Source organism: Gorilla gorilla, chromosome 6, assembly GCF_029281585.2.
Source record: "Gorilla gorilla gorilla isolate KB3781 chromosome 6, NHGRI_mGorGor1-v2.1_pri, whole genome shotgun sequence".
In the NCBI taxonomy this organism is placed as follows: domain Eukaryota; kingdom Metazoa; phylum Chordata; class Mammalia; order Primates; family Hominidae; genus Gorilla; species Gorilla gorilla.
The window spans coordinates 93,639,226-93,651,436 of NC_073230.2; the positions used below are offsets into that span (position 1 = coordinate 93,639,226).

Below are 12,211 nucleotides of genomic sequence, written 5' to 3' on the forward strand. Positions count from 1 at the left end.
AACGAGAATTATTTTATTATTTAAAGTATAGTATCATTTTAGATATTTTGATATTTTAGATATTTTGATATGTCTACCATATAAATCATGCAACTAAATACTACTATAATTTAAAGATATATTTAGTGTTTTGAGAAATCAAGAATTTTGTATCAAAAGATTATTTTCTAAAAAAGTACTGGATTTACAGACAGTATAAATCACTATGTGCATTATTACTGTGTAAACATCATACAGACCTGCTATTGGACATTTGCTTTTTCCCTTTAATTTGAATCACAAGATATTTAAAGTGTTAGGGGTTAAAAATATCCATGGCTAAATATTAAGAAAGGAGTCTAAATTGCAGAACCTATACCTAAAATATATGCTATGTTTCAGAATTGTTTTTTGAATGATTATTTTCAAACTATTATTCAATGCACAAAACACATCACTCTAGAGAAGTTCTTCAGAACATACAGATAGTTAATAAGACACAAAGAATATTTAATTTTACATATGAAGCAGGAAAGTACAGGTAAGCATTACTTTAAACCAAAAAACAAACCTTAAGAAAATAGTTGTTATTGTTATTGCAGTTGCCAGACATTCCTTGCAATTCAGCCACAGTGTTCTAAAATGGTTGACAAAAAATATTAAAGAAGGCTTAACCCCCACCGCAGAGAGCAGCCTGATAAAGGATTGAAAAACACTGAGTCCCAGTGCTTACTGTAATACACACTGTTAAGTACTAAGACAATATTGCTGCATGTTGGTAAAAAATGCCCCCACTCTTGGTTTCTCAGTATTATAGATACAGTATAAAGTCTATTTACATTATTATATTCACATTATTAAAAGGCCAACCATAATAATTGCAATCTCTTGTTTACACACACAAGCTGTTTCCAACTAGGAATGGCAAACAGTATGAGTCAAACTTAATGTTATCCCTCTAACACTTTTTATAACATAAATATTATATTATTGTATACCTTTTAATACTTATGCAAACCAAAGCTTCCATTATATTTTTGCCTCTATTACATGCTAACACAAGCAATAAAAAACCATACCCATGAGGGCAGCTACTCTAAACTGTATTCAATACTTTAAAAGATTCTAAAAAAAAGTTGCTATAATATTGTTATAATGATATTAATTTCCAGTAATGAAAACAAATTATGAAAGAAAGATTAAATTATATTTTAGGGGCTTCAGTATAGAAGGGGCTTCAGTTTATGGAGTGATGATTAACCTTCTTATGAACTACTGCCTAAGGAGACTTTGAAATGCTATCTATAGCTAAGACTTTACAATGTAATAAATATTATATCTTAAAAGAATATTTAAGGAAGCCAAATAATCATAATTTTTAAAGTGTAATACTTTATTTTAATTTCAATGACCATACCTATTTTCTAACTCAAAAATGGAATATAGCACTAGTTCATACTGTATTTCTAGTCTAAGCCTGCAGCATTTCAAACTGCATAATGCTCTTAAATAAAAAATACTCATAATATATACACACTACACAAAATATATACCATAATTACATCATCTCACTACTAAAAGGCTACAAACTGATAGTGGTGGAGTATGACAAGAGATTAAATGTTACTAAAAAGTTAAATTCTAGTTGAAAAATTTATCATACCCCCCGAGTGTCATGAAATAGTGCTGATTGTCTGAGAGATTTATTGAAATCCTCCATGGCAACCTTTCAGATTATTAAAAAAAAGAAAAGAAAGAGAAAGAAAGAAAAAAAAACAAGTGATCAATACTTCGATTAAACAGAAATTAAATCATGAATCACAGATATATTCAGATATACATTTAAAATTTTTCAATTGTTCAAATATTCATCTCCCTCTTCTTAAATAGGATCCTCCTTTTTATTCTACAGCTTTTAGGCAGAGCCATTTTAACATTTTTTTTAATCAGAATGTTTAACAGAGAGTAAACAAAAACAGGGATGCAAATTAAAATAAAACTGGCTGTTTGCTTATTTTAAACCCTTCTAAAGATGTAGAGGAAGAAAAAAACAGAAAAAGCAGAAATTTAAATAGTTTGAAAATTATCTACATAGCTTAAATTCTACTAGAGTATGACTTATAATTTCCTAAAGCATTGAAACAGATATGTCTAAGCATAAGCAATATATTGTAAGGTAATCTTTCTCAATATAGTTTTTAGAGCTCCACTGTAGGTTTATAATTTCAGGATCTATTTCTCCCATTGTGATGTTTTCCATGTAGTGAATGCAAGCAACCAAATACCCTCTGTCAATGTGACAAGCTCCAAGTTACAATCAACTTTGGATGATTTGATCAAAAACAGAAGCTATCTATCCTTCAGCAGAAAATGCTGACTAAGAGCTGGCTCTGGAAATCAGTTGGATGAACTTGGTTGTTCTGTATCTAAATGGAGGTTTTTCTGGCTGGTGCAGGGAATGTCACAGGGGATATTGTCAAATAAAAATAACTCTAACTTTGAAATCACAAGATGATTCTATAAATCATAAAAGTAAAAAACCAAGTGACTGATTAACAAAGATATATTAATCAATAAATTGTTCAATTATATATGAAATTAACTCAATTATTCAAGGAGCATTTATCCATTAGCTATCCAATATTTGTTCTTCTCATTTCCTTTATGCCTCTTGGACATTTTATTCTTCATTCACAAAGGAAGACAGAGAGTAAATAGAAAATAGCGAAAAAGCACTCAAATCAATCCATTTAATAATGTTTTCAGCATTAGAAAAAAGAATTTGAATCAAGTGATAATTTGAAGTTTTAACATTGGAGTGGATTTTCACTATTTGTACAGCTTTCATCTCTCCTATGCACTGAAAATTAACAGTTGGTTTTATCTGGGCATGTTTCGGTGAGGCAGTGTGTAACATACAAGAAAGGGAAAAAACCCAAGTCACAGAGGATGAGAGACAGATACAAAGGAGAAGTCTCCTTGACTTTTTTCCATAAAGTGAGTTACTTGGAGTAACATAGCAAGCACCTTGTTTTTACTTCTACAACTTGCAGAAAGAAAAAACAGTTTAACTTAAAGCTAAGCTAATTTAAAAAAATTTGAGTACTCAACTATTCTTCCCTTTAAACTCTATAAAGATGATTCTTATGGACTGTTGCATAGAGAAAATAATTATCCAAAGACTTGATTTCCCTATTATTAGAAATACAGAACAAAGAATCATAGAACCTAAACTCCATCACCGCAAACAGTAATTCTCTTAACATCTTTTGTTACCCAGTTATTCTGTGTCTGCAGGAGTGTTCTTACATGCTACTCAAAAACAGCACAGTGTGTTACAAAGAGTCCAGGCTTTGGAGCCAGCAAGACTTTATTCCAATTTCAACTCTGCCAGCTACTGGACGTACCACTAGAAAAAACCTCAGTTGCTGCATTTCTAGGGAAAAAAAGAAAATCTTTTCTGGCTGCATTAAAGATTAAATGCGATCATGTGAGAAAGACACCTTGCAAAGTGCCTGCCACTGAATATTTACTTAATTTCCTTGCCCCTGAAAATATCTGCTCAGGTGACAACTCTGATTACTTTACAAAAACAGGCAAACAAAAAAAAATCTATAAGCAATCTTCCATTTAAGATGTGATACATTCTTAAGTATAAATGTCAAGTAAAAACTATTCTTTTTCCATCTATTCAAATTATCAAGTTAAAGAAAAATCTGGGCCAGGTAGGGTGGCTCACACCTGTAATCCCAGCACTTTGGAAGGCTGAGGCAGGAGGACTGCTTGAGGCCAGGAGTTCAAGACAGGCCTGGACAACATAGTGAGACCTCATCTATAAAAAAATTTTTTTTTTTTTTTAATTAGCAGGATGTGGTTCTGTGTGCCTGTTGCCCCAGCTACTCAGGAGGCTGAGGCAAGGCAGGAGGTTGGCTTGAGCCCAGGAGCTCAAGGATATAGTGAGCTATGCTTGCACCACTGCACTCCAGCCTGGGTGGCAGAGCAAGACCCTGTGTCGTAAAAAAAAAAAAAAAAAAAAAAAGCAAAATTTTATATCAACTTTTGGGGATGAATGTGATCAGTGCCTCAAAATAATACCTGCAGAAAATGTGTGGTCTGTGATCTAAATGTTTTACTTGGAGTGCCTTAAAAATGTGACTATCTTCTTTCTTTGCCCCCTCTGCTTGTTAGACTTGATGTCTTATTTCATATTCATGGAACATTAGAAGCTGGAAGGAATTTTGTGATCTAGCCCAATCCCTGTGCTTTCATGCCAAAGACACCAAGGCACACAGACTAGAAAGCCTGGCCATGTCCCCTTCCACCACTTGATGTCGCTGTACTCCCCTGAACCTAAGACCAAAAATCCTAGCACAGTGAGGACGCAAAAATCAAACCTGCAGAAAATGATTCTACAATCTCAGAATAAGCTTGCAGCAAAAGCAAATCAGTGTCTCTGATAAAATACAAAATACTAATGTAGAGAATTGAAAACCAGGTAAGATACAAGTTCAAAATATTTGAGGAAATCCCTTTTTTAGTTTGAAAATTCAAGAGAACATTTTTCATACAAAATATCTCAGTGTAATGAAAATATACTTGCCATTTCAAATGGACTCACCAAGTAAGAAAATAAATTAAATCAAGTTCTAAGAGTCTAATTCATTCATTTAAAGGATTTCTAATATATTATTCTTTGATCAAAAGTTAACGGATATACCACCTCTAATTTTCTGCTATAAGTGGAGAATATATCCTCATTATACCACATATTCATGAGATCTTAATAAACATTGGGATTAAAATATCTCAGATTAAAAATATGTGAAAATATTTGAATGTCTGTTTATTAATCTCTATATCCTGGCTAGAAAGCAAAATTCTGAAAAATTATATATTCAGATAAGAAGGGGTTGAATACATGAAGTTTCACTGTGGTTATATTAGCTGGAATGAAGAATATTTGTTTTATCTGAATATGTACTAGTTTATGGAGTATAAAATACTACAATTAAATTGTTGATGGATCTTTTGACACACCAATATGAAACATATGAATGTTTAAACGTGTTTATAATAAAGCATGTTGTCCCATTATATCAATGTACATTTCAAAGACATTAGAAATAGACCAGCATCTGTATTATATTACAGCACACAAGGGTTCTGGAGAGCTGTTTTCACTTGGGGGTTAGCTTCCATTCATTTACTTGATCTTTTACAGAAAGCAGTATGTAAAATTATTCCAATATGTATCTGCTCTATGGAACATGTGCTAGTGGAAAGCTTTGTTCTGCATTATGTTAGCACAAATCATAGTGAGCAGATCCAAAGAACTTTTTCTTCCTGGGGGAAAAAGACACTGGAAACACTCAGCAATCTTTAGTACTTTTCTATGTATATTTGTTTGTGTATGGGTGTGTTTACCGATTTTTTGGAAAAGCATTACATACCATTGTAGAACATTTGAAAAAGATTGAAAAAATATAAAGCAGAGAGAGAAAATCACCCAATTCCACCAATAAAGACGACATTATTCACATTTTTGTGTTTTTATCCTTTTCTGTTTCTATGACTTCCTTTATAATAGTGCAAAAGATAAGACTTATTTGTGTCCACAGTCTTCATACTGTAAACAGGATACCATGACTTGATTCTTAAGCGTATATCAGATGCGAGTAGTATTTCTTTTCTAAGGTAGAATTTTAGTTCAATGTGGACACACCTTCCTCAAGAAACTGCATAAAACCTGTCATACTGTTATACAGTAGAGAGTTTCATGAATTAGAAAATGTGGGAAAAAGAATCTTTGCAAGCACTACTGACCTCGTCATCGTCGGCATCATACTGGGCATAGTGCTGTTCCAGCAGCTCTCTCTGGCGCCTCTCCTGTTCCAGTGTCTGGCTTATCAACTGGGCAACCTCACTCACTTGTCCTGGTTTTTCCCGCCCAATAACAAATCTGTGGAAAGGTTAACAAAGACTAATATTTAAGACTCTCCAACAAAAAGGAGTTTTAAGAAAAGTAAACAGGTTTGATCTCAGCAGGGTCCATCAAGCCTCAAGAAAGTAATATCACCTACGTACTTCAAAATGGTTTTCTTGGGTAAGAAGAAAGCTTAGATGTACAATTAAAGTGATTTTTAGGGACACAGCTCATAAAGGAAAAGAAGGGGGAAAAAAGTAAAGGACCATAAAAATTATCATTTTAAGAGAAGATGTAATATACGTAACCCATTCTGCAGTACTTTACACATTTTTGATGCCATACAAAATGGAAGCAAGCTCATAATTTCCTGTACCATTGAACTCAAGAAGCATTTGTGTAACTGTAACAAAAATTACTTCAAAAACATTTTGAGGGCCGGGCTCAGTGGCTCAAGCCTATAATCCCAACACTTTGGGAGGCAAAGGTGGGTTGATCACCTGAGGTCCGGAGTTCGAGAGCAGCCTGGCCAAGAAGGCAAAATCCCGTCTCTACTAAAAATACAAAAATTAGCCGGGCGTGGTGGCACGCACCTGTAGTCCCAGCTACTCTGGAGGCTGAGGCAGGAGAATCGTTTGAACCCGAGAGACGGAGGTTGCAGTGAGCCAAGACCGTGCCACTGCACTCCAGCCTGGGTGACAGAGACTCTGCCTCAAACCAACAACAACAACAAACATTTTGACGTATAGCATAACTTAGGTGGCTAAATCTATAACTTTGAAATAAGAGAAAGAGAAAACTTAGTGTTTTTTGTTTTTAAAATGAAAAACTGTAATAACAAGAGGTAGTGAATTAATTCACTTCCTTTGGGAGAAAAGATAGTATGAGAAGGGGTGTGGTTCAATAAATAAGGAAGGAAAGGAAATATTTGTTATTAATGCCTGTAAAAAAAGCCTAAAGAGAAAAACAAGTAAGATATTTCCTTATTGCAAGCTACAGTCACTTATGGTATATTGTTGCCAACATAATGTGTTGTGCTCAACAATTTAATATTCATTTTTTAACATCTTTTCACACTAATATGTTTCTGTTTTTCTAAAAATACAAATAATGTGTCTCTAGGATGCAGTTTCTAAGTATTACTTATCATTATTTTAATATGAATCTTTGTTTAAATCTTGTTTCTACATTTAATTGATGCTTTCCTCTGATTAATGTATGTTGCTGTCTTCGATCAATTTTCAATGAAATATACCACAATTTTTCTGCACAATACACTAAAGGTCAAAATTTTCACACTTGGATGTTAGTAATTAATTGCCTTTTAATAAATACTTTTATATAGTTTCAAGCAAGATTTACTTTGAAATTACCTTTAAGTGTTCACTTATCTTTTGTGTTATTTTCCTTTGGAAATCAAGTATTAATAGAATTTATAAATACTATCTTTTTCATCTTTATTCAGGTACAATTTACACACAATAAAATACATGAATTTTAAATGTACAGTTTAGTAACTGTGATACATATGTAAACGTGTAATTACCACACCAATGAAGATACAGAACATTTCCATCAACCCAAACTATTTCCTTATAATCCTTTCCAGTAAGTCATCTTCATCCTGGGCCTATATTAATCTTTTCTAGAATTCTATAAAAATGGAATTTTAGAGTATCTAGCTTGTTTGGCTCACCACAATGATTTGGAGGTTTATCCATGTTGCTGTAAGTATCAGTTATTTGCTCTTTTTTATCACTAAATAGTTTTCCATTGTATTCAATATACCACATTTGGATTATCTATTTTTCTACTGATAGGCATTTGGATTGATATTATAAAGAAAGTTACTATAAACATTTGTGAACAAGTCTTTATGTGAACATAAGTTTTCATTTCCTTTAGACAAATAATGGAATTGATAAGTCATATGGTAAATGTATAATTAACTTATAAAGAAATTGTCAAATTGTTTTTCAAAGTAATAGTATCATTTCATATTCCCACTAGCAATGCATAAAAGCTGTAGTTGCTTTGCATCCTCATCAACACTTAGTACTGTCTTTAAAAATTTTGGCCATTCTAGTAGGTATCTTGTGGTATTTCATGTTTTTAATTTCCATTGCCCTGATGACTGATGATATTATATTATCTTTTCATGCACTTATTGACCATTCACATGTCTTCTGCAGTGAAATATCTTTTCAACTGTTTTACCCATTACTGAAAATTGGGTTGTCTTTCTATTATTGAGTTATAATTGTTCTTTATAGACAAAAATACACACACACACACACACACACACACGTATGTGTGTATTTTATTTTTAAAACAGAGTCTTGCTCTGTCACCCATGCTGGAGTGCAGTGGCATGATCACAGCTCATTGTATCCTAGAACTCCTGGGCTCAAGCAATTCTCCTGCCTCAGCCTTCTGAGTAGCTAACAAGCATGTGCCCCATGCCTGGCAAAGCTCATTTTATAATTTTCTGTAGAGATGACATCTCATTGTTTTCCCCAGGCTGTTCTTGAACTCTTGGCCTCAAGTGATCCTCTCACTTTGGCCCCCCAAAGTGCTGGGATTACAGGCATGAGCCACTGCACCTGGCCCTTTATATATTCTTGACAAATATCCTTGTCCATGTATGTTCAATATACATATACAAACATACACAATACACATGTAGGTGTTTATGCATTTAATTTATTTATTAACTTGTCCCAGTCTGTGGCTTGCTTTTTCATTTTTTAAATTGTATCTCTCAAGGAAGTCTAATTTATCACTTTGTTATAAAAATTCATGCTGGACACGGTGGCTCATGCCTGTAATCCCAGCACTTTGGGAGGCCAAGGTGGGAAGACTGTTTGAGCCCAGGAGTTCAAGATCAGCCTAAGTAACACAATGAGACCCGTCCCTTAAAAAACAAAACATAGCCAGGTGTGGTGGCATGCACCTGTAGTTTTAGCTACTTGAGAGGCTGAAGTGGGAAGACTGCTTGACCCCAGGAGGTCAAGGCTGCAGTGAGCCATGATTGCACCAATGCCCTCCAGACTGGGTGACAAAGCAAGACCCTGTCTCAAGAAAAAAAAAAAAAAATTGATGGCTTTTGCTTCCTATCTAAAAAGCTTCTGCCTGATTTAAGATTGCTAAGATTTTCTCCTATTTTTCTCCTTAAAGTGTTTATGTTTTGCTTTTATATTAGGTCTATGATATCTTGTAAATTGATTTCCATGTATGATGTGTGGTAAGGGTGGAGTTTCCTTTTGTATTTCTAAATGGATAATGAATTGTTTCAACATCATATGCTAATAACACACTTCTCTGATTACTATATAATAAGTATTTAGGTGGTGTGAGTTTTCTAACTCTGTATCAATAGTTTTTCCTCTGCAATTCCATATAAATTTTACAATCAGCTTGTCAATTTCTAAAATAAAGCCCATTGGGTTTAATTTAGAATTGCTTTGAATTCTAAATTAATTTGTGGAGAACTGACATCTTAGCAAAATTGACTTATCTGATCCCTGAACATGGTGTATCTCTGTATTCATTCAGATTTTTACTTTCTCTCAATAATATACTATGGTTTTCAGTATATAGGTCTTAAAAAAATGTTTGTTAAATTTACCTCTAAGTATTTCATTTTTTTTTTTTTGGTATTGTAAGTCATACTGGCTTTTAAATTTCTGTTTCTGGTTATTTGTTTTTAAAGTATAGACATATAATTGATCTTTGAATACTGGCCTTGTATTCTGCGACCTTGCTAAAGTCATTTATTAATCCTAGTAGCTTTTTGCAGATTTCCTAGAATCTTTTGATATATAATATCACATCCACTATGAAGAAATACATATTTTACTCCTTCCTTTCCTATCTGTCTATTTATTTATGTATTTACTGCCTTAATGCCCTGGCTAAAACTTCCAACATATATTAAAAAGAAGGGGTAAGAGTAGACATCCTCGCTTTGTTCACTGCTGATCTAGAATTCTAGAATATGAGTTCTAGATTGCCTAGAGATACACAGAATAATTTTATTTAGCAATATTATGTTTTTTATGGTTAAAGATACATAAAGTCTTTAACATGCTTAAAGAATCCATAGACATATAATGACTACCTTGAATTCATTACATTTTTGGTAAATTTTTAAATGTCAGAAATTATGTCTAATGATACAAATACAAAGCAATTCAGAAGCTTATATCCTAGAATGGTAACTTTAGAAAAGCCTAGATTGACCTTTTATCTTTATTTATTTATTTATTTATTTTTAATTTTTTTATTTTTATTTTTTTTTTTGAGATGGAGTCTGGCTCTGTCGCCCAGGCTGGAATGCAGTGGCGCAATCTCAGCTCACTGCAAGCTCCGCCTCCCGGATTCACGCCATTCTCCTGCCTCAGCCTCCCGAGTAGCTGGGACTACAGGCGCCCGCCACCACGCCCGGCTAATTTTTTGTATTTTTAGTAGAGACGGGGTTTCACCATGTTAGCCAGGATGGTCTCGATCTCCTGACCTCGTGATCCGCCCGCCTCGGCCTCCCAAAGTGCTGGGATTACAGGCGTGAGCCACCGCGCCCGGCCTTATCTTTATTTAAATGCATCATAGAGTAGCATTTGACAGAGTATCGCTTACTACAAAGTTGACAGGAAATTGAGGGTAGCAGTTAATGTATAAAATGCATATAAATTGAAAACAGCAGCCAAGCTCAAGGTAAAAGGTAAATTAGAATTCAGATTAATTTAAGCCATAAATTCTTTAAACTTATTCAAGAATGTTGTTGTCAGATCTTTTAGTTTAACAGTTTTTCTAATAGGAATAAAGTTCATTTTCTCTGAAAGACAAGTGCTACCCAAACTACAATTCGGGGAGAAAGAAAAATGATTTTAGAAATTATCTGCTAGCCAAAGATTAGAAACTACTGCTGCTATTTCCAGAGGTGAATGAAGGTGTCTTAAGAAAGACCCTGTGAGAGATTTTAAAGCAGAAAATTATTTTTAAATAGTTCAGATTATAACAGATTATATAATAAATTAGTCAATTATCACAATAAATGAAAACTCAAATATAATTTGCAAATTTCTTCCTATCCTCAAAAAAAGATCCCTAATTCCAAACCAGCATTACCTGTGAAGCTAAAATTAAAAAGAATAAATGCATTTATAATAGAAGTTTGAGAGGAAATAAGAATTGTTCCATACTGCATAAGAAAGTTGCATTTTAAATCATGAAGGCACAGTTGCTCAAAATCACAGCTTCGCTTTCTCAATTTGCCCTACAATTTAACATAATTTGCTATTTGTCCAATATTGCTTTGTATTCAAAATCACTCTACAGTCTTATGAAATAGAAATGATTTATAATTGCGCATAAGACAGACAATTCATCTCATGAAATATACTCACTTTTAAAAAGTGTAATGTTAAAGTACATATATCTCTTCATTCAGGCAGCTATTTTGAGCAGTGTTATAGCACCCAGATCCACACATCTTTAAAGCTTTGTAATCCAATAAATTTAAAGCACAGATTTGCAATAATAGAATGTCATCCTGATAAGTACGATCCAGATGGAAAGCACACAGAAGTGGAACCAAACAACAGTCCCCTGCCTCATTTTCCTCATGTGGAGATCAGTATATAACCTCATGTGTCTGAAGGAGTGATAAAAGAATAAGATGTGGTACATACATGAAAGAATTTGAATGCACTATTGTTATTATGATGAAACTGATAAAATCTCCCATATTGAAAAATCTGTAACATTCAAATTACCTTCCTATACGTTCTTAAGTGTCTGGCCTATTTTAAGCTGTCTTTATAAATATGTCCTATAAGATTATATATGCAACTAGCATAAAGAGAATTAAGCAGAAAATGTAAAATTTAAAGTAAGGTTATTATTTCAGTTATGAATTCAGAGTATGGGTATGCTATGATAGTACAACTTAGGAGTTAAAATGGTAAGTAAAAGGGAAAACCAACCTTGATGGGACAAATCCACCAAACTATAAATACCACCTACTGATTCTGTGACCTTGGATGTATTAATATTTCTAAGCCTTAGTTTCCACAGTTGTAAAATGAGTATACTAACCAGAATAAATATTATATAATCCTTAAAAAAACTAAGTATCTGGTGCTTAGTGAGTGTTTAATAAATGTATGCTGTTGTTTTAATCTAGACAAGGCCAAATGCATTTAAAAGTACCTCCTATAGATTGATCTGACACTTTGGTGGCAACATCAATAGATCATGTATCATCTTTTCACTAGTAAGCAAAGAACATTAAATTGAAAAGAAAATAGA

General features: G+C 33.3%; 1 protein-coding gene across 14 annotated transcripts in view; it reads right to left on the reverse strand.

The window, feature by feature from the left end:
- PPP1R9A (protein phosphatase 1 regulatory subunit 9A) overlaps positions 1-12,211 on the reverse strand; it is a 383,463-nt gene that overhangs the window by 93,752 nt on the left and 277,500 nt on the right. For 13 of the 14 annotated variants that reach the window (XM_055347427.1, XM_055347430.1, XM_055347426.1 and 10 more), the window contains exon 6: positions 5,803-5,938. In XM_055347427.1, coding sequence (XP_055203402.1) covers positions 5,803-5,938 — 136 coding nt within the window. Of the gene's footprint in view, positions 1-550; positions 617-5,802; positions 5,939-12,211 lie in introns of all 14 variants that reach the window. The other variant, XM_031013240.2, reaches the window with a different exon arrangement.